Source organism: Pseudophryne corroboree, chromosome 2, assembly GCF_028390025.1.
Source record: "Pseudophryne corroboree isolate aPseCor3 chromosome 2, aPseCor3.hap2, whole genome shotgun sequence".
Taxonomy (NCBI): Eukaryota; Metazoa; Chordata; class Amphibia; order Anura; family Myobatrachidae; genus Pseudophryne; species Pseudophryne corroboree.
Genome location: NC_086445.1, coordinates 148,178,185 through 148,197,613, shown reverse-complemented (window position 1 = coordinate 148,197,613; position 19,429 = coordinate 148,178,185). Strand labels below are relative to the sequence as shown.

Genomic DNA, 19,429 nt, shown 5'->3' with positions numbered 1-19,429 from the left:
TATTATGTTTTTTTTTCTTTCCATTGCTCGCTTCACCCCACCATGTGTTTTTCCTGTAATGTTTACCTCCACTGATTGCACACTTTGCCATTGTGCCCTACATGCAGGGTACATCATACTACTACATAAGCATCAGTTTTCCCATATATGAACTTGGCCCTTGTATGGCTCACCTCCCACAGTGTAACCTTCAAAGTGCGCCCAACATGGCTGCCCCATATGGTACACTTGTGGATGGGATGAAAAATACATGGACCTTGTGGTTTTGTTGGAACCCTACTCTAAACTGTAGGACTCTGAAATCACCCCCATTTTGTGTCATCTCTTCTAGGGGTGGACTATTCCACCCTGGGTAATCCTACGCTTAGCGCCCAAGACGGCTGCTGCACTTGGTACCTATAAGGGTGGAATACACAACCCTTGGAAGTTATTACCCAAAATGCCTGCACCAATCCTGCGTTATGCTTTCTGTGGGCTTAAGGTTTTCTTTTATGTCTGTGTTGCTTGTCTATTGTTGTATTACTCAAATCCTCTGTATTATGTGCATTGTTTTTGATGTCTGTAAAGCGCCTTGAGTCCTGTTGGAGAAAGAGCGCTATATAAATAAAAATTATTATTATTATTATAATTATAATTATATTTCTGGAAGAAAATCGACAGGGCCGAAATCTGGACTTTAATGGACCCCAATTTGAGGCCCAACGTCACCCCTGCTTGCAGGAAATGCAGGAATCGACCCAGTTGAAATTCCTCTGTTGGGGCCTTCCTGGCCTCACACCAAGCAACATATTTCCGCCAAATGCGGTGATAATGTTTTGCGGTGACATCCTTCCTGGCTTTGATCAGGGTAGGGATGACTTCCTCCGGAATGCCCTTTTGGGAATGAGAGGCAGAGGAGGAAACACATAAACCGACTGGTACACCCACGGTGTTACTAGAGCGTCCACAGTGATCGCCTGAGGGTCCCTTGACCTGGCGCAATATCTTTTTAGCTTTTTGTTGAGGCGGGACGCCATCATGTCCACCTGTGGTCTTTCCCACCGGTTTACCAGCATTTGGAAGACTTCTGGATGAAGTCCCCACTCTCCGGGTGGAGGTCGTGCCTGCTGAGGAAGTCTGCTTCCCAGTTGTCCACTCCCGGAATGAACACTGCTGTCAGTGCTAACACATGATTTTCCGCACATCGGAGAATCCTTGTGGCTTCTGCCATTGCCCTCCTGCTTCTTGTGCCGCCCTGTCTGTTTACATGGGCGACCGCCGTGATGTTGTCTGATTGGATCAGTACCGGCTGGTTTGATTTGAACCCTTGTATGTAATTGTTCAAATCTTTTAGATCTCACCGAGCCGTTTGGCTTCAGTACCACAATATAGTGTGGAATAATACCCCTTCCCTTGTTGTAGGAGGGGTACTTTGATTATCACCTGCTGGGAATACAGCCTGTGAATTTTTTCCCAATACTGCCTCCCTGTCGGAGGCAGACGTTGGTAAAGCAGACTTCAGGAACTTGTGAGGGGAAGACGTCTCGAATTTCCAATGTACACCTGGGATACTACGTGTAGGATCCAGGAGTCCACTTGCGAGTGAGCCCACTGCGTGCTGAAACTCTTGAGATGACCCCCCACCGCACCTGAGTCCGCTTGTATGGCCCCAGCGTCATGCTGCGGACTTGGCAGAAGCTGTGGAGGACTTCTGTTCCTGGGAATGGGCTGCCTGCTGCAGTCTTCTTCCCTTTCCTCTAACCCTGGGCAGATATGACTGGCCTTTTGCCCGCCTGCCTTTTTGGGTACGAAAGGACTGAGACTGAAAAGACTGTGTCCTTTTCTGCTGAGATGTGACTTGGGGTAACAAAAGTGGATTTTCCAGCTGTTGCCATGGCCACCAGGTCCGATGGACCGCCCCTTTATACGGCAATACTTCCATGTGCCGTCTGGAATCTGCATCACCTGACCACTGTCGTGTCTATAAACATCGTCTGGCAGATATGGACATCACATCTACTCTTGATGCCAGAATGCAAATATCCCTCTGCGCATCTCGCATATATAGAAATGTATCCTTAAAATGCTCTATAGTCAATAAAATATTGTTCCTGTCAAGGGTATCAATATTTTCAGTCAGGAAATCCGACCAAGCCCCCCCAGCGCTGCACATCCAGGCTGAGGCGATTGCTGGTCGTAGTATAACACCAGTATGTGTGTATATACTTTTTAGGATATTCTTCAGCTTCCTATCAGCTGGCTCCTTGAGGGCGGCCGTATCTGGAGACGGTAACGCCACTTGTTTTTATAAGCGTGTGAGCGCCTTATCCACCCTAAGGTGTGTTTCCCAACTCGCCCTCACTTCTGGCGGGAAAGGGTATACCTCCAATAATTTTCTATCGGAGGAAACCCACGTATCATCACACACTTTAATTTATCTGATTCAGGAAAAACTACAAGTAGATTATTCCCACCCTACATAATACCCTTATTTGTGGTACTTGTAGTATCAGAAATATGTAACACCTCCTTCATTGCCCTTAACATGTAACGTGTGGCCCTAAAGGAAAATACGTTTGTTTCTTCACCGTCGACACTGAAGTCAGTGTCCGTGTCTGTGTCTGTGTCGACCAACTGAGGTAAATGGGCGTTTTTACAAGCCCCTGACGGTGTCTGAGACGCCTGGACAGGTACTAATTTGTTTGCCGGCCGTCTCATGTCGTCAACCGACCTTGCATCGTGTTGACATTATCACGTAATTCCTAAATAAGCCATCCATTCCGGTGTCGACTCCCTAGAGAGTGACATCACCAATACAGGCAATTTGCTCCGCCTCCTCACCAACATCGTCCTCCTACATGTCGACACACACGTACCGACACACAGCACACACACAGGGAATGCTCTGATAGAGGACAGGACCCCACTAGCCCTTTGGGGAGACAGAGGGAGAGTTTGCCAGCACACACCAAAAACGCTATAATTATACAGGGACAACCCCTTATACAAGTGTTTTCCCTTATAGCATTTTCACATATGTAATCATATCGCCAAATAAGTGCCCCCCCTCTCTGTTTTAACCCTGTTTCTGTAGTGCAGTGCAGGGGAGAGCCTGGGAGCCTTCCTCACAGCAGAGCTGAGCAGGAAAATGGCGCCGTGTGCTGAGGAGAATAGGCCCCGCCCCCTAAAACGGCGGGCTCTTCTCCCGGAGTTTGTGAGATCTGGCAGGGGTTAAATACATCCATATAGCCTCAAGGGCTATATGTGATGTATTTTAGCCATAAAAAAGGTATAATACATTGCTGCCCAGGGCGCCCCCCCCAGCGCCCTGCACCCTCAGTGACCGCTGGTATGAAGTGTGCTGACAACAATGGCGCACAGCTGCAGTGCTGTGCGCTACCTTATGAAGACTGAAAGTCTTCTGCCGCCTGTTTCTGGACCTCTGGACCTCTTCAACTTCGGCATCTGCAAGGGGGGTCGGCGGCACGGCTCCGGGACGAACCCCAGGGTGAGACCTGTGTTCCGACTCCCTCTGGAGCTAATGGTGTCCAGTAGCCTAAGAAGCAAATCCATCCTGCACGCAGGTGAGTTTACTTCTCTCCCCTAAGTCCCTCGTAGCAGTGAGCCTGTTGCCAGCAGGACTCACTGAAAATAAAAAACCTAACTTAAACTTTTATTCTAAGCAGCTCAGGAGAGCCACCTAGATTGCACCCTTCTCGGCCGGGCACAAAAATCTAACTGAGGCTTGGAGGAGGGTCATAGGGGGAGGAGCCAGTGCACACCACCTGATCCTAAAGCTTTTATTATTGTGCCCTGTCTCCTGCGGAGCCGCTAAACCCCATGGTCCTGACGGAGTCCCCAGCATCCACTTAGGACGTTAGAGAAATGTGTAATACATTTTTCATTGCCTCAATCATGTAACGGGTGGACCTATTGGAGGGTACACTAGTCTCATCGTCGTCGACACTGGAGTCGGTATCCGTGTCGACATCTGTGTCTGCCATCTGAGGTAGCGGGCGTTTTAAGGCCCCTGATGACATTTGAGACGCTGGAACAGTCACAAGCTGAGTAGCCGGCTGTCCTATGTCGTCAAACCTTTTATGTAAGGAGCTGACACTGTCACGTAATTCCTTCCATAAGTCCATCCACACAGGTGTCGACCCCTCAGGGGGTGACAACACATTTACAGGCATTTGCTCTGCCTCCACATCATTTTCCTCATCATACATGTCGACACAGCGGTACCGACACACAGCACACACACAGGGAATGCTCTGACAGAGGACAGGACCCCACAAAGCCCTTTGGGGAGACAGAGGGAGAGTATGCCAGCACACACCAGAGCGCTATATACCACAGGGATATCACCTATAAAGAGTGTTTTCCCTTATAGCTGCATATATATATATTATACTGTGCCTAAATTTGTGCCCCCCCTCTCTTTTTTACCCTTTCTGTAGTGCAGGACAGCAGGGGAGAGCCAGGGAGCGATCCTTCCAGCGGAGCTGTCAGGGAAAATGGCGCCAGTGTGCTGAGGGAGATGGCTCCGCCCCTTTTTCGGCGGGCTTTCTCCCGCTTTTTGTGTTATTCTGGCAGGGGTAATTTACACCTATATAGCCTCTGGGGCTATATATGGTGTCAGATTTGCCAGCCAAGATGTTAATATTGCTGCTCAGGGCGCCCCCCCAGCGCCCTGCACCCATCAGTGACCGAAGTGTGTGGTGTGCATGAGGAGCAATGGCGCACAGCTGCAGTGCTGTGCGCTACCTTGGAGAAGACAGAAGTCTTCAGCCGCCAATTTTCCGGACCTTCTTGCTTCTGGCTCTGTAAGGGGGACGGCGGCGCGGCTCCGGGAACGGACGACGAGGTCGGGTCCTGTGTGCGATCCCTCTGGAGCTAATGGTGTCCAGTAGCCTAAGAAGCCCAAGCTACCACCACTTAGGTAGGTTCGCTTCTTCTCCCCTTAGTCCCTCGCTGCAGTGAGCCTGTTGCCAGCAGGTCTCACTGTAAAATAAAAAACCTAAACTATACTTTCTTTCTAGGAGCTCAGGAGAGCCCCTAGTGTGCATCCAGCTCGGCCGGGCCTAGAAATCTAACTGAGGCTTGGAGGAGGGTCATAGGGGGAGGAGCCAGTGCACACCAGATAGTCCTAAATCTTTCTTTAGATGTGCCCAGTCTCCTGCGGAGCCGTCTATTCCCCATGGTCCTTACGGAGTCCCCAGCATCCACTAGGACGTTAGAGAAATACCAATATAAAACAAACACAATTGTGTTTAGTCAAACACAATATTTTGTGGGCGTGGCTTCCTCCTACAAGCCACACCCCTGACATATTGCATTTCACCTCTAAAACATCCAACATCTGCGCATTTATTGATTACAGTGTTTTTTCATATGCATTGCTTATAAACAACATTAAAGTAGACAGAATCATTTCAAAAGAAGGGCCACCTATTCATAGAAAGCCTAAAGGCCCATACACACTAGAAGACCTGACCAATGTGAAAGATGAACAATGTGGAAGATGAGCACTTTCCTTGAACTTCCCAGAGCCCTGACAAATGAAATTGAGTGTACACACTAGCGATATTTAAAAAAAATTGAAAGACGACAGATATCTCTGGAATTGGCACCTTATTTACATATTTTAATATTGGGGAGGCATTTCTGGGTGTGTGGGCAGGGCTGTAGCACTAAAGGCATTGCAACGGCGTGACTCATTTATGCTGCAGTAACGTCTTTTGTATCGGCCGCCAGGAGTGCCGTACCATCCCAGAGTCTATGCTATCTTTTAGTGGCGCATGACATATTATATATGTGCATACACACATATACAGCATGTACAGTATGTATATACATATACAGTATATGGAGATTTAATTATGTTGGTGGAACACCGGAAAACATTGATGGCACAGTGGAAATTGGTGGGGTAGTGGGAGAAATTACTCACATACAAAGTGAGTGACACACGTGGGCAGGAGAGCTGTGCAGCGTGCGGCTCAGCTACAGTGGAGGCAGGGAGGGTCCCGGAAGGAGGAGCAATGGCACACTCTGCACATCGCTCATCGCGGCTCCGTACACACACATGCCGTGATGAGCGATGTCACAAGTGACATTGCTCACATCGAGTATGCAGCATGGTCGACCGCCGACCAGCTGTTAACGAGCGCGGGTGCGCTCATCGTCCGTCGCTAGGGTCATACACACTAAATGACGTGAAGATATATCGTTCACAATCGTGGTCTAGTGTGTACGGCCCTTAAGACAGATAGATGATAAACACACAGCTCTATGCATTTTCCTCAGGAAAGTTTCATTCTAAGCTAACGTCTAGAGAAGGGTCAGCAGTTTGCTGAAAAGTTTTATTCTATTTCTTGCGAACTCAAGGAAATGTTAAGATTCTGTAGAAGTAGAGGAGGAGTGACAGCAGCTGATGACCGGAGGGTGCCTGAGGCATTGTGAGAAATACTTAACTTCAGGGAACTTAAGAATTCAATTCAACTGTGAAAGTGCTTCGATCAGCTGGTTATTTCAAATGTTAAACATACTTTAAATTACATATTTTATATACACACCAAAATTTAAACATACACAGGAAAAAAAAAGTTACAGTGTGTATAATGCCTTAAAGATGCACAAGAACGTGTTTTTTCGCACCCGTCATCAGCAGTTTCCAGTTGGGGCTGTAAAATAAACCAAGGTGCCTAAAGAAAAATGTGCACCACTGGGCCAGGCTAGTGCCCTGTCACTTCCACAAAACAGAACCTGGCTTCTTCTGAACTGAATAAATACTTATTAATGCAAAACGTATTCATTCACTAGGAAGCAGTCCAATGACATCACTGAGGTGCTTCATTACAATAACTATGAAGCGTAGCATATTCATGTGCTACTATGGCGGCTCCAGTATCCGGATGACAGATCTATACTGTCTAGATCATGGGTCTTCAACCGGGTGTAGTACGGCTGACCGGCGGTCAGCTTACCGACGGTCAGGAGACCGCCGGTCAGCTTACCGACGCCGGGATCCCGGCAGCATACCGATGCGGGGATCCCGACGGGGAGGGGCGAGTGCAGCAAGCCCCGTGCGGGCTTGGTGGCGACCTGCCGTCGCCACGGGTTCTATTCCCACTCTATGGGTGTCGGCATGCCGACCATCGGGATAGTGAGCGGTCGGGATGGTGGAGGAGGTCATGTGACTGTCGGTCTCCCGACCGCCGGTCACATGAATACCACCCCTTCAACCTGTGGCCCTCCAGCTGCTGCGGAACTACACATGCCATCATGACCTGCCACAGTTTTGCTACTAACGCATGGTAAAACTGAGGCAGGGCATGTTGGGATGTGTAGTTTCCGCAGCAGCTGGAGGGCCACATGGTCTAGACAGACAATCAACAGGTTGACGTAAGTTTTCTGGAGGTTTTCACATATTTTTCAACTTTTGCTTAATTTACCATCCACGTGGACTGCGAGGGTCTACGTTTTCAATAATTGTGGTCACATATGATAAAACATAGAAAAGGACACCAAAAAAGTACACTTGTGTCGACCATTTTTGTGTTAACCTTTTGACCCCGACTAACTTTTCTACCTTCAACATTTTCCATGTCAACCATGTGGGGTCGACCTAATGACTACCTAATTACCGTAGATCTTCTACCATACCCGGCAGCTCCACACAATATGACAGGCTGTTTTTAGGAGACTGGCATTAAGGAGACACAAGATGTGTGATAGAAATTAATAAATGGGGCAAACTACACAGTAGCACAATGACCTGAACTGCAACATCATACATACATACATACATACATACATAATATATTGGCAGGCATTTTCATTGCCATCATAAGAACATGAATTTTAATGGAAAGTTAAAACCAGTGGTTTCTAATTAATATAAATTGTATTTTTGCACGACCTTTTGTAGTAGACATTTCCCACAAGTAAGGGCATGGTATCTTTAGTCACTGTATTAATAGGTTGGCATATGGAGATAATAGTGTAATATTAGATTATAGGCAAAGAAATTATACTGGACTCGGAGTGAACTTGCTGAATCACTGGACACTGCATTGTTAGCTGGTTGCATATCTTATATTACTATTCCTATAATAATCCAGCAAAATGAGTATGCAATGCAGTCATTAGATCGACCATCAGATACAGCTGGGTTTCTAATGATAATCGGTCTTGTGTGCGGCATACACACACTGAGATTATAGGGCAGAGCGTCCAAAGCTGATCGGCCCGATTATTGCTTAGTGAACCCATCTTAAGGCTGTAATCATGTGAATGCCCTGACTCTTGCATGCATTGGATAAAGAGAACTCTTTTCTTATTTAGAAGAACCAGTCATAAATTTCTGAAGAGATTTTTACTCCTCTAATGGCAAACATTAGTTTATCCATTCATCTGGCTCAGTGGGAGTGTGATGCAGAGTACAAGCCTTCATGGCTTCTATTGTCTGGCATTAACAGTACCAGAGAAAGTCTGGTTCCTGACCACAGCCCCTTACAGTGCCAAGGGGTGACATCTCACCCTGATAGATTACAAGTGGCTCAGACTTTACTGACTGAGTTATTATTATTATTATCCTTTATTTATATGGCGCCACAAGGGTTCCGCAGCGCCCAATTACAGAATACATAAACAAATAATCAAACAGGAAAACAGCAACTTACAGTTGACGACAATATAGGACAGGTACAGGGTAAATAAACATAGCTACATCAGCAGATGACACTGGAATAAGTATCAGGTGGCAGAAGACTGCTGGATTTGGTGCAGCTGAAGATTATTAAAGTAAGAAAAGGGTAAGCACATGAGGGAAGAGGGCCCTGCTCGTGAGAGCTTACATTCTAAAGGGGAGGGGTAGACAGACAGGGGTGAGACAGATGGGGTACATAGAGAGCGTGGGACAGAGGTTTAGGATGAGATTTGGCTGGGTTTGGTGAAGAAGTGGGTCTTGAGAGCCCGTTTGAAGTTTTGTAGAGAGGTGGAGAGTCTGAGGGGGAGGGGTAGGGAATTCCAGAGAAGTGGTGCAGCACGTGAAAAATCTTTTGGAGGTAGGAGTGGGAGGAAGTAATCCGTAGGCAGGAGAGTCGGCGAGCATTAGCAGAGCGAAGAGGACGGGTGGGAGTGTAAAGCGAGATAAGATCAGAGATGTAGATGGGAGAGGAGTGGGTGAGGGCTTTGTAAGCAAGTGTGAGAAGCTTGAAATGGATTCTGAAAGGGAAGGGGAGCCAGTGATGGTCTAGTAAGAGAGGAGAGGTGGACGTAGTGCGTTTGGTGAGGAAAATGAGCCGGGCAGCAGCATTGAGGATAGATTGGAGTGGAGAGAGGTATTTGTCAGGAATGCCAGTCAGGAGGAGATTACAGTAATCCAGTCTGGAGATGACCAGTGAGTGGATAAGAGTCTTAGTAGCATCCTGGGTCAGAAAGGGTCTGATCCTGGAAATATTTTTTAGATGAAAACGGCAGGTTTGTGAGAGGTGCTGAATGTGTGGTTTGAAGGAGAGGGAGAAGTCAAAGATTACTCCAAGACAGCGCACTTGGGGGGTAGAGGAGATAGTAGTGCCATCAATAGATAATGAGATTGTAGGAGGTGAGGTTATACGGGAGGGAAGATGATCAGCTCGGTCTTAGACATGTTAAGTTTAAGAAAGCGCTCGGACATCCAGGAAGAGATAGCAGAGAGACAGTTGGAGATACGAGTGAGGAGAGCAGGGGAGAGGTCTGGAGAGGAAAGATAGATTTGAGTGTCATCAGCATAGAGATGATATTGGAAACCAAAAGAACTAATGAGCTTACCTAGTGAGGACGTATAGAGAGAAGAGAAGAGAAGAGGACCAAGGACAGAACCTTGGGGTACCCCTACAGTTAGTGGAAGTGAGGGGGAGGTGGAGTCATGAGAGGAGACAGAGAATGAACGGTCAGAAAGGTAGGACGACAACCAAGCGAGGGCAGTGTCACGCAGACCAATGGAGTGAAGGATTTGCAGTAGGAGAGGATGGTCCACAGTGTCAAAAGCAGCAGAGAGATCAAGTAGAATAAGTAGAGAGTAGTGTCCCTTAGATTTAGCAGCATGGAGGTCATTGCATACTTTTGTAAGGGCAGTTTCAGTGCAGTGGAGAGGACGGAAGCCAGACTGGAATGGGTCAAGCAGTGAGTGTGAGGAAAGAAAGGAAGAAAGGCGGTTGTAAACAATACGCTCAAGGAGTTTGGAGGCAAAAGGGAGGAGAGAGATGGGTCGGTAGTTGGAGAGAGTGTTTGGATCAAGGGTAGGTTTTTTTAAGAATAGGAGAAATGAGTGCGTGCTTGAAGGCAGAGGGGACAGTGCCTGATGAGAGGGAGAGATTTAGAAGGTGGGAACAAGCAGAAGAAGAGAGGTAGCAGAGGAGGCGGGAGGGGATAGGGTCAAGTGGGGAGGTGGTGAGGGGACAGGAACAAATGAGGGCCATGACTTCCTCTCCAGATGCATGGGAGAAAGATGACAGAGTTGGTGCGAGGGATGGGGAGGGTTGGTAAGGGATGGGAGAAGGCTGGTTACTGATGGTCTGGTGTGATGTGATGTCCTGACGTATGGAGTCAATTTTGGATGTGAAGTAAGTGGCAAAGTCAAGAGCAGAGAGTGAGGAAGGGAGACGAGGTGGAGGTGGGCAGAGAAGTGAGTTGAGAGTGGGAAAGAGGCGCCGGGGGTTGGAAGACTGGGAGGAGATGAGGTTCTTGAAGTATGACTGTTTAGCAAGAGAAAGGGCAGCACTGAAGAATGAGAGCATAAGTTTGAAATGGAGGAAGTCTGCCTTAGAGCGTGATTTCCTCCAGCGTCGCTCTAAACAAAGTTAACACATGACCGCATAAAAGGAACATCTAATATAATCTCCATCCATATCCCATACTCTAATGCAGAGCTAGCGTGGACAAAAGCTGCATTGTAAAATCTTTAGGGGTGTGGTGGTATGAACTACGTACGGGTATGGATCAGCAGATCTACATGGAAAAGGTCTACAGTCATTAGGTCGACCACTAATGGTTGACATGCATTAAGTCGATAGGGTGAAAAGGTCGACACATTGTTCTGGTTTTTTTGTGTCGTTTTTGCCGTCAAGGTACTATTAACAATCGAAGTCCACTTAGATGGTACAGTATGAAATAGTTGATAAAAAAAAAAGCTGTGTTGACCATTTGAGCCTGTCGACCTTTTGTATTTGTTGACCATAAGAACTGTCATCCTATTAACCACATCGCCCTTTTGTCTATATCAGCCTAATGCATGTCGACCATTAGTGGTCGACCTAGACCTACGTAGATAACAGTACATATTACACAGCATAGTTGTCCCATAATCAATTATACGTGCCCCAATCATAGCAAAACAGGTAAAGCTGAAGACTACTCAGGTAGAACCATTCCTGTGTTCATGGTGAAAATTTCCATGCAAGCCAAGGCCCTGAAATATGTCATAAATGGATGTGTTATGAAATGTCACAATGTCGAAAACTCCTATTTTAGCCTATCCCTAATTGCACCCTTATCCTAATTTCAGGTGTCAACAATGTAATTGTCGACATTATGACAACATCCCATCATAGACATAGGGGTCTATTTAACTGATGTCGGATCCTTTCCGACGGAAAGGATCCGACAGTTCAGTTTTGAATTTGAGGCCAAATCCGACAGGTTTTGGACGTTTCCGACAACGTGAATCCGACTTTTTTTAAGTCGGATTGACATTGTCGATAACGGGACTAAAAGCTGTCGGATTTGGTGGACAAAACACGTGGATCCGCAGCTAATCCGCCGATCCACGTGTTTTCCTGTCGGAAAAACGGCAGCCCCATTGAATAGGTTGGATCATGATTCAACCTAAAAAAGTCGGAAACTGACGTCTTTCCGACTAGACAGCAGTCCCGACTATAATTGAATAGACCCCGTAATGGCACATTTATAAAACCTGGCAGAAAACAAATATAAAGCGGGATATTTAACTCTATGGATGTGAGCAGATTCTGCCATTCTTTCTAGTATAGATTAGAGGCCTTAAAGCAAACATCTGACTTGCTGCATCAGCTTTTCTTGCATACCACTATAGATTGTCAGCTCATATGAGCAAGGTCCTCTCTATGTAATTATGCCAACTTTAATTATGTATCTAAGTGAATTTATATACTGTCTGAATTAGCCTGTACTTACGTATTATGTTTTCAATTATAACCATTGTATATTGCTAGGGAACACTTGTGTTGCCTTGTAATTAAAAGCTCCAGAAATTATCTCGATCCATTAATATGCGTAATGCATCAAATGAGGTTCTTCAGATAAGGAAAAACTGCAGACTACGTGATGTCAGCATATGTACCCAGGTAGGGCAAACAGTAGGGATCAGCGTCACCAGTATGGAACAAGGCCCACGGGAGTCAGGGATAGTGCTAGGCGGAGAGGACAACTGAAGAGAACCTTGTCCATAAGGGCTTACACTCTATGAAGTTACGTTACACTCTTCCACCACACAAATACTTGGAGCACATATTCAGCATTCCACAATGTCTCACACAAGAACGAAAGGAAAGGCTACTTTCTGACAGCACAGGGATTCCCAACGTCCACACGCGTGTCACAACAGGTCTCTGGATAAGAAGTAAAGCAGACTGCATAGTTACTAAACAGTTAATAAAGTTATCAATAATTTAGTACTTTAATGTAAGTGAAAGGAAATATTAATTGGAGAATTTGACCCCAACCAAAAAGTAGAGAGATCAAGTGTAATCTAGGGGCTAGTTGGCAAGCATGGCAATGGAAGCAATAAATGTATGAAACTAACACACGGTGGATTAAAGAACTGAGATGCATAATAGATGTAAGGGCTACTTTATGTAATATTTATACTATATGTAATATTGAAACCATCAACCTCTGAAATGTAGTTATTGTTTTGTTCTTGTGACCTGAGAAATTACTTTAATGTGACCTTCTATGAATCCCATTAGATGTTCTTAAACTATAGCCCCAGTGGGGAAGGGGCACCTTGCACGGAAATGGCAGCTCGGTGTACTAACATTTGGTAGAAATCAAATAGCAGCCCATAGCAGTAATATCCCACCCCTAGGACATGATCACCTGACTGGAGCTCCCTAACCTCCAAAGGAGCCACACATTACCCTACCCTCAGTAAGAGGTAGAAAGAACATTTTTAATCAAAGGAACATACACCAAGTATCTGTTACCAAGAGCAATCATACTAACCAGGGCTGCTCAATAATACCGCTTTCACATCGCAAATGCCGGGTCGCACCCGGGAATTGGAAACTGGTCCTTCCCAGGTGCGACCTGGCATTGGACCCGGAGAACTGGCTTCCTGACCCGGGATGCCATCGGGGGCGGCGCCGCCTCTCCCTATGCTGTGAACAGGTACCAAGTCACGTCAACCTGGGTAACCCGTTCACACTGCACCTGACCCGGTAATAACCCTTCTTTATTCCCGGGTCCAATTACCGTGTCAGGCGACCCGGGAATTTGGGAGTGACCCTTTCACACTGCACAGCGACCTGCTTCGACCCGGCAATATACTGGATCGATAACGGGTTATTTGTGCGTTCTGAAAGGGGTATAAGAGTCCAGACAATGCGCTATATCCTGAACTAAAATCTCACAAATACCTTGTTGCCGTCTCATAAATACCTTGTTGCCTTGTTGACAAATAAATAAGTTTGGACCCTATTTAATGAAATACACTTATTTAAGCTAACAAAGGGCCCGATTCAGAGTTTGGCAGTTACTGCATCCCATGCATGTGCAGAACGGGCTTTGCGTTATCGCCTGCAGTTCCCCTCTTCCGTAGCAGCGTTGAGGGGGAGGGCAAGTGGGCGGTGGGACGGCTGCGTTCCTGAAAACGGGGGAGTCACCCCAGTTTCTGGGAGGGGAGAGCCAGAGGTCTTCATGTCATCACACAGACTTCGCCTCGCAGCCCCTGCTTCCGTTGGCCAGCTGCGCAAGCTGAGGCTTTATCAGCTGGCCGACTACTGGGAACATCACGAGCGATAGTTGCGATGTTGGATCTCAGCTTGCAACGCCAGTCGCAGTGCTGGGAACGCAGCTACATGCAGGAGACGTCTCTTCTACCGAGATGTCTTCTGAATGCCTCTTCTAGGGTTCAAATGGAAATTTAATGCTGCTTGCGTGCGGCATTGATCTTCCATCAATCTCTGAATCAGGCCCAAAGTCCAGAACAGTGTGCTTGGGAAGTACGTAATCGTGTTCTGTAGCCTTTAACTTTTCCTTTATAGGGAGGCAACCACCATGCCACTTTATTATACATCTCCCATGTCCGAAAATAACGTATACCAAGAAATGTTTGAACAGGACTGAGATAGTGACCCCTTTGCTTTCTGATGGTTCCGTATACCCAAACTTTGTTTCATGCACAAAATGATAACAAATATTAGATTAAATGACCTTCAGGCAATATGTATATGAAACATAACTGCATTTCATGTTTAGACTTTGGGTTCCATCCCCAAGATTTCACTATGGAATGCAAATATTCCTGCATATGGAAAAATCAGAAACACTTCTGGTCCCAAACATTTTGAATACGGAGATTCAACCTGTATTTACAATTCTAGTGATGAGACAATGACATCAGGTACCAAAATAGTTTAAGCTAAAGATACATAAATAAGAAATGGCTTATATTGTGCATCTGGCACCTAACATTTATGCATTTACACCCCTGAGCAAGAGCAGCACCACTGGAAATTTTCAATGTTCCCCTGTGGAGACCAAAAACAAATTATAGTGAAAAACATTATCCTCAAAACGTTTTTCAAGTCAAAGTCATCAAAAGCAAGCAGTTAACATTCATACGGAAAGAAAAACTGGTGTCTAATGCCTTCTAGTTATTGGCTAACGCTCAGCAACACGAGCAGTCTGCTCCGCTCTCAACTAAAAGGTATCATAAAATAGATTCATTTATTTCCTTACGTCATTGTGTAGCAGCATCCTACCCACAATGCACTGCGACTGCAGCTGCTCTCTAGACTGATTAGCTTCCTGCTGATAAAAGCATCATGTCTCTCATTGGTCAGATAAGACACAATGACACGCGGAGAGCACATTTATTCCAATTACCAGAGCATGTTTCAGAGAGGACATTTATTGTAACAAATATACAACTGTCAAGGCAGTATTCAATTCCTACCCATGCCCAGGACGGCTTGTTCTGCTGGTGTATATATAGCATGTAAGCAAATACATAAAGTTAATAGCATTCAGGTGCATAAAATAGAATTCATATCACTTGTCGGAATGAAATAAGTAAGTTAGGATAAATTGTCAAACTTAAGTTATCAGTACTATATTATTCTATATTATAAAATCACGATCATTAACAGAAACGCATTTTAGAATAAAAGCACAATTTTCTCATTTATAAAAAAATAATAATAAAAACAACAATATAAGGAACTGCAATTTTTATTTCCACCCTGGTATTTTGGGGAGGTAAGCACACCTCTACTTATATATAGCACTCAAGACAAATATTTAAATACTGCACACTGCTCGCCCATCAATACTGTTGCAGCTCCCACGTAAAAAATAATTAACGTACTATAGACCAGACAGCGGCAGACTGGCTTTGCCAAACGCCCGACTAAAGAAGACAATTTTACTGTAGCTTTGAATCCAGGAGTAACACACTCAATAGCCAATACAACAGTATGAGTGCCGATATACTATATATAAATCAATAAAGGCATTCTGAGGTTGTGTGGATTAATCATTAGTTTTAATCATGCGGTCTTTGATTCTTTTAAGAGAGTACTAATGAAACACTTTTAAAACCTTGGTTTTAAAGATTACTAGCAGCGGTAGCTGTCCAGTCTAATCAGATTTGCTCACTTTCTCCCCTAATCTTATTTTTGACTGGGGCAAGGATTTAACATAAAAGGGAAAAAAAAAAAAAAGGAAAAAAAAAAAAAGAAAAGAAGAAGTGAATCAATATTGAAGCAATATTTGGTTGGCACTGAAGACACAATACCTCCTGCCCATTACTGGATGGATACCAGGCAACTTTGTGTCACGAGAACCTTTGGTTCCCTATACTGGATGTGAGACATTATTCTGTGACAAGAAATGGGGGAAGGGAGGATTGTTCACAGAAATTCAAAGGGCCAGTGTTCAGGTTGTGACAGAAGAACACAGGAATTATATTCCTTTTAATTTCACCAGTACTCTCAGGCTATGGCCACACAAGCAATTTTTTATAGGATTACTTAAGAAAGCAAATTCCATGATTTATACAATTAACCTTATGAGTTTAATGCAGGCGATAAAAACACCTTATTTTAATTTCAATGAACCATCTTCTAAAAATCTCTTAAATAATTACTTGCTCATCCCTTCAAACTGTAAAAAAAGATTAGTTCCCTTAAGTTCACACAAGGCATTATATTTGTAGTGATTGACGGACATCATCGCTCTACAAGGCGATTAAAGAGCGAGAACACACAGCAATCCACAACGTGCGCCTAAAATGCACCAGTGTAGCCTGGACCTAAGGAGAACTTGTACAACGAGCATTGCCAACAAAAGCAATGCCAACCATCCCCCTAAAACAATTCAGTGCATGTTCATTAATATTGTATGTCAAAATTGTGACTAATTAAAAGCTATGTCAAAATCTATTATTACAGGTCTTTAAAATCACTGCATTGCAATAATGAGAGGCCTGCTCGCAGCCAGGAGACTGGTGTTGAGGCCTGCCTGCACATACTGGGTGCTAAATCCAACACTTAGATATGTGATGCCTACTGTATGAAGGATAGTAACACAAACACACAGACAGTAATGCACTGGTCACGATGGATGAATTCTACCAACATGTCTCAATTGCAGATCTTGCATTGCATTAAGCTGTATAACTGGCCTAGGATCAGGATTGTTAGGAGAAGGCTCCAGTATACCTTCACCCTCTATCGGGTACATCTGAAGGATTTACCAAGCAACCCCTTTGTCCGCCTATACTTGGATTATATGGAAGGCAATATGCATCACATAAATAATGTCAGTACAGGTTCCCATGCACCCTGATGCCTAATCTTCAGGGATAATCAGATGCATGATCAGCAGCCACACTTAACCCCTTCCCTCCTGCAGAGCAGAGTGCAGTGCTGCAAGCATGAAAGGCAGATTATATATATATATATATATATATATATATATATATATATATATATATATAAATAAATAAAAGGCATGGTGGGGGGTTGGAGTGATTGTACATAGCTTTCAAGACATTTAATACCACAACATATGGGCCATTCAAAGCAACAGCACCCCTGAGGATGCTGATTTTTAACCCTTGATCAGAGCTGAGGGTCTGTAAATGTGTGATGAAATGTCCTCCTTGGGACCTGCTAGGTGCTGGAACAGGGGCAAGATGCTCTGCTGCCTCCCCCCAATGCCAGCAAGCATCACTGGTATGTGCAAGAGTAGGACATGATGGACATGATAGATAGATAGATAGATAGATAGATAGATAGATAGATAGATAGATAGATAGATAGATGCTGCAGATTACAATGCATATTCAGTGTGCCTTAAGAAAATGCCCCCAGCACACTGCAAGATCAGGAAAGTGCCTGTGAAGTGCTGCTATGGGGTGTAGAGGGAGGATTACGGGCACCTGTCACGCTCCCTGCCTGTGATGGGGTAACCCAGCAGCACATACAAATGAATGAGATCCATGCAGCCTCTCCCCGGGTGAACAGTAGGCAGCGCCCGCCGGGTGATCTCCTTACCAGGTTGAGCACGGTCTCCACGATGTCCCGGTTACTGACCTCCCCGACCTGGATGAGCCCGATGAGGACGGCGAATTTCATCCTCATGTTGCGGATGGGCACGGACGGGTTGATCACCCCGCCCGGCAGCACCATGGAACCCGAGCCACCCGGGGGATCCCTGTCCGGGCAGCCGGCCCCCACCAGCGGCTTGTCACTTGCCATCTCTCCGCCACTGGCACAGCGGGGGGAGGGGGGGGGGGGGATGCCGGGCAGCCGCTCTCTACACCCTCTGGGTAGCGGTCACAGCGATCACCCGAGACAGTCAGAGATGCGGGGAGAGGAACACCAGCGGGTGAGAGCAGGCTGGCTGGCTAATCCACGGTCCCCGGGGTATGGATCCTGGCGGAGACCCCCTCCATCACTCTCAGTGCACCACCTGCCTGCCAGCCGCACATCCAACGCCTTCCGTGGCCGGGCCACCGGGCAGGGCTGTAGCGGGTCACTGTCGCCGGGTAACGGGATGACTGCTGCTGCAGCTGGCGTTGTTATGATGGGAGCAGACGCCGCTGTTACTCCTCCGCCATGTTGACGCCCCCTGCCTGCGGTAGGGTGAGCTGCGCCTGCGCCAGAGCTGCCCGCGGGCGTGGCTGTGCCGCCCAGCGACCACAGGGATGGACAGGTGTGGGCAGGTGGTCCCCGGGCACAGAGGGCAGCTCACACCGGTCTATGGGGCGGGGGGTAACCCGCGCTCTCACCCCTCTGTCATCGCTGCACGCCCATGTGCTGCCAGTCTGTGCCTGGTACTACGGGTGACATGGGTCCCACTACCTCCGGGACTGTCCCTGTTTTCCCTCTCAGAATCATAGTATTAATAGTGTCCACAGTTTTAATATGAACAAGGGCCTCCCTATGGCCTGGGCAGACCTGCAGGTGACATGAGTATCCCGATTATTCATTTCAGGATTATGGAGGAGCTGACAATTGAATCTATAAATGCTATTACTTGAGCAATTATCAGTGCATATTGCTGCATAACATACAGGTCCACGTATTCCACTATATTACTGTATATACTATACTAAGTACAATGGGCCTGATTCTGAGTCTACGTTGATGCATTAGCAGCTGTGATCCTACGTGCAGCTACTGGTGGTCATTCCGAGTTGTTCGCTCGCTAGCTACTTTTAGCAGCAATGCAAACGCAAAGCCGCCACCCTCTGGGAGTATATTTTAGCATAGCAGAATTGCTAACGAAAGATTAGCAATTCTGCTATTAAGTATTTCCTTGCAATTTCTGAGTAGCTCCAGACCTACTCCTAGATTGCGATCACCTCAGTCCGTTTAGTTCCTGGTTTGACGTCACAAACACGCCCTGCGTTCGGCCAGCCACTCCCCCGTTTCTCCAGCCACTCCTGCGTTTTTACCTGGCACGCCTGCGTTTTTTAGCACACTCCCTGAAAACGCAGAGTTGCCGCCCAGAAACACCCACTTCCTTTCAATCATTCTCCGATCAACAGAGCGACTGAAAAGCTTTGTTCGCCCGTGAGTAAAATAGCATAGTTTTGTGTAAAATTGCTTAGCGCGTGCGCCCTGCGGTGCATACGCATGCGCAGAACTGCCGGATTTTAGCCTATTAGCATTTCTCTGACGTCCTAGTGGATGCT

The 19,429-nt window shown here is 46.2% G+C and overlaps 1 protein-coding gene across 9 annotated transcripts in view; it reads right to left on the bottom strand.

Annotated features, from left to right (window-relative positions):
- NBEA (neurobeachin) overlaps nt 1–18,476 on the bottom strand; it is a 1,049,301-nt gene extending 1,030,825 nt beyond the window's left edge. For 6 of the 9 annotated variants that reach the window (XM_063951798.1, XM_063951815.1, XM_063951816.1 and 3 more), the window contains exon 1: nt 17,784–18,475. In XM_063951798.1, the coding sequence (XP_063807868.1) occupies nt 17,784–17,987 (204 nt within the window). In that variant the 5' untranslated portion in view covers nt 17,988–18,475. Of the gene's footprint in view, nt 1–17,783 lie in introns of all 9 variants that reach the window. The other 3 variants (XM_063951811.1, XM_063951806.1, XM_063951817.1) reach the window with 2 other exon arrangements.
- Nucleotides 18,477–19,429: the final 953 nt, after the last annotated feature.